The 3,596-nt window shown below is 50.3% G+C and overlaps 1 protein-coding gene across 3 annotated transcripts in view; it reads left to right on the forward strand.

Annotated features, from left to right (window-relative positions):
• The first annotated feature begins 431 nt into the window (after window positions 1-431).
• ANKRD28 (ankyrin repeat domain 28) overlaps window positions 432-3,596 on the forward strand; it is a 203,291-nt gene continuing 200,126 nt past the window's right edge. For all 3 annotated transcript variants that reach the window (XM_017881155.1, XM_017881232.1, XM_017881094.1), the window contains exon 1: window positions 432-871. Coding sequence is in view for 2 of the 3 variants with exons in the window: in XM_017881232.1 (XP_017736721.1) it covers window positions 845-871 (27 nt within the window). In the remaining variant the exon portion in view is untranslated. The remainder of the gene's footprint in view (window positions 872-3,596) is intronic.

Below are 3,596 nucleotides of genomic sequence, written 5' to 3' on the forward strand. Positions count from 1 at the left end.
CGCTTTCTCCACGTGCAAGTCCAGCTCACCCATCGCCACTCACCGCAGCCCCCAGGTGCCCACCCCTTCCAGCCCTTCCGGTCCCTCACCCAGCTCCTTAGTCTTGCCCTGGCAGAGGGAGGCGTCCTCGCTCCACCTCCACGTGCGAGTCCGGGGCCGTTCCCCACCTCCCGCCGCCACCTACGCCCCGGGCTCCGCCCACCACGCCTGAGGCGCGCGCCTGGGAGCCGGGACACCTGGCCGCCCTCCCCCGGCCCGCGCCCCTGCCGACTCCCCCGCCCCGCCCGCGCGCGCCGCGGCTCCGCGCCCACCCTTGCGGCTTCCTCCGCCCGCCCCTCCCTCCGCGGGAGGCGGGGGGCACCAGCGAGCGCGGCGGCGTGGCCAATGGGCGCTCGGCTTACTCTGGCCTCTCCCCCGCGCGGCCGCCAATCGCGGCAGGCGGTGGTGGTAATATTGTGGAGTTTGGATGCCGCCGCTGCCGCGGGCTGGAACGGCGCGGCCGCGGGGGCTGCCAGGGTATTTCGGGAAGGGGGCGTGAGGAGGCGGCGGCGGCAGCGGCGGTTAGGGCTGCTCCGGGAGGCAGCAGAGGGAAGGAGAAAGAAAGGAAGGAAGAGGGCGGGGAGTCCTCAGAGGAGGAGGCGGGACCGGCAGGGCTTCTCACCTCTCGGCGGCGGCGGGCGGCCAGGGAGGCGGTACCGCCCCCTGCCCGCGGTCTTCTCAGCGCAGTGGGCCGCCGACCCGCTGGTCCCGGGCAGCGGCCAAGGCTACTAGGGCGGGAGCGGTGGGCCGGGCGGCGGCGGCGGAGGCGGCGGCGGAGGCTGGAGTGGGCGCGGAGGCGACCGCCATGGCGTTCCTCAAACTCCGCGACCAGGTAGGTGAGGGGCTGCAGGGCGGGATCGCGCTGTCCGGGAAGGAAAGGAAACAGGGCGGACCGGCGGGGCGGACCGACTGGGCGCCCTCTCGGCGGGGTGGTTGCGAGGGAAACGGGGGTCCTGCCCCGGGGACCGGCGCGAGGCGGCGGGCCGGGGTCCGCGGGCGACCCGCCTGTCAGAGCCGCCGGGGCCCGGGTGAAGCCCACGTGTCGCCGGGGGTTTAGCCGCTGCAGCAAGAGGGGCGGGTTCCACGCTCACCGCCCTCGGGTCGAGCGAGCTGCCGGGCAAGCGCTTCCTCTTTCCTGCCAGGTGAGGCTCGGGCCTAACAGGTGGCTTCCCGCTGCCGGGCGGGAGCGGTGCTGGCGGCCGTGACCCAGGGTCACGACCTTGTTCTGTTTGCTTGGCTGAGTAGTGCGAGGGACTCTCTCTCCTGGTTAAAGGCAATTGATTCCGCTTATCCACTAGTTAACTCAATTCAAGTTTCCAGACTTGTTTTCTTTTGACATTTTGTGCACCATCTTGTTACTTTTCTTGACTTAGGAAGAGCTGGTCAAAGAATACCTTTGTCAAAAAGACTTGTAACTCTCTGGAACTGAAAAAGTACTTTGTATCCAGTAACGAAATCGCAACTGTATCTGAATGATTGGTACACCTAAACATTTGGAAAGATCCGGACGCTGCCAAACATTTTTACCCTCTTTTAAGGAAAAGGAAAATTAATGTGTGACATTTACACATTGGTTTGTCACAGCACACTTACTAGTGTTGAGAACTTATTTTTGCCATTTGTTTTCCTGAACGGAAGATGTTGAACAGATTTGAAGGGAAAATAACTTGCATGTTTTGGGCAACTATTTTGAAAGTGAGCACCCCGTTTGCAAAAACACTGGGGAAGAACCTGAGACGTATTTTTTATATTACTTAGTAAATATTGCACCTTCAATTCTGAAACTAAGTAATATCAAGGATTCTCATTTCATAAGTGAATTTTATTTTATGTTTAGGCTGATCGCTGACCTTATGTATCATTTGGTATCGGAATGGTCTTGCCTGGTGTTAACATCAGGGCATGATATTTTGAAAAAGTCTACAGTTTAGTCAATACAGTTTATACCTTGTATTTCACATTATACAACTGTTCTGTCCTATAAGAGACCCACTAGCCACATGTAGCAATTTAATTAAAATTAAACCAATTTCCTTAGTTTTGCTAGCCACGTTTTAAGTGCTCAGTAGTCACATGTAGGTATTGGCTATTGTACTGAATAGGACAGACATAAAACATTTATCTCATTTCAGATAGTTCTACTGGACAGCAGTGTTAAGAGAATAGCAGGTAAAGCACAGTTACAGCAGAAACCATTTCTGCTAATTCCAGTACAGGCCGTGCATCTTACACTGTTAACAGTGTGAAACTCGAAGTCTGGGTTTTCCAGTACCGCACTTTGTGCTTCCATTGTTAGTGGTTGAAGTAATGACTGATCGATGTTTTCCTTTGTTTCTAGTCCTGCATTTTTGAAAAAGTTGTTGTGATTTAGATTACTGTGTGCATTAGAAATTTGGTGAACTTTTAGGAGAGCCTCATATTTGATTCACCATCAGGTTTTAACAGAAACAGGATTGTGTTAAGCAAAGGTACAACTGGATTTTATTTTGGAATTGCAATTTTGAGAAAATTGTGATGCCATTCCAGTCTTATGTATATCCATTGATATTCAGTGGTAATATTGAGCTTTAAGATGCCACTTGCGGACAGACGTGGTGGCTCACACCTGTAATCCCAACACTTTGGGAGGCCGAGGCGGGCGGATCTCTTGAGGTCAGGAGTTCAGGACCAGCCTGGCCAACATGGTGAAACGTCGTTTCTCTTAAAAATACAAAAATTAGTCAGGTGTGGTGGCATACACCTGTAATCCCAGCTACTCTGGAGGCTGCAGCAGGAGAATCGATTGAACCCAGGACACGGAGGTTGCAGTGAGCAGAGGTCGTGCCACTGCACTCTAGCCTGGGTGACAGAGCGAGACTCCGTCCCCCAAAAAAATAAAAACAGTCACCTGTAAGCTTAATGGTTCGGGGAGAAAGAACATTGAGGTTTACCTCTAAACTACTAAGTAATTGGCTTATCTGGTCTCTCTTTTGGAAGACTTTGAGAAATAAGTTTGGTTTTGCCTAATTTAAAGGGAATAGCTGTTTTTAGAGGTCATCTTATATGTTGATGTTTTATTAGCCATTGGAAATGATGGTAAAAATGAAATGGAAAGCAAATACTCTTATAATTTCCCATCTACAGGAAAAGCAGGTCAGCTAGATTATTTTGTTTGGAGTAATGGAGAAGATACAGATAAGGACATACAGATTTCTAAAGCTGAATGGTACTTGCCATAGCTTTTAGCTCAAAAGCCGTATATACACTTGACATAGGAAGTAGTAGAATGTACTTTTCTAGGTCTGTTTCGCTATTCACGTTGTATTTTGTTTTCTTCTGGCTTTGTAAAATACAGTTTAATACATATAAGCTACAAATGCAAAGGGGTTGTTTTTCTTTGTGCATTTAAGCATCAGGAGGGTTTTAGATGGTTTAAACATAAAATCAGTAAGTAAAGCAATTTGTTCTTACAAAGCTGATCAATTTGAATAAGATAATTTTCTTTTTTTTCCTCCTTTGAAAAGTGTATTTATTTATTTATTTATTTTAATTTTTAAATTATTATTATTATACTTTAA

Source organism: Rhinopithecus bieti, unplaced genomic scaffold (assembly GCF_001698545.2).
Source record: "Rhinopithecus bieti isolate Rb0 unplaced genomic scaffold, ASM169854v2 scaffold_12, whole genome shotgun sequence".
NCBI lineage: Eukaryota > Metazoa > Chordata > Mammalia > Primates > Cercopithecidae > Rhinopithecus > Rhinopithecus bieti.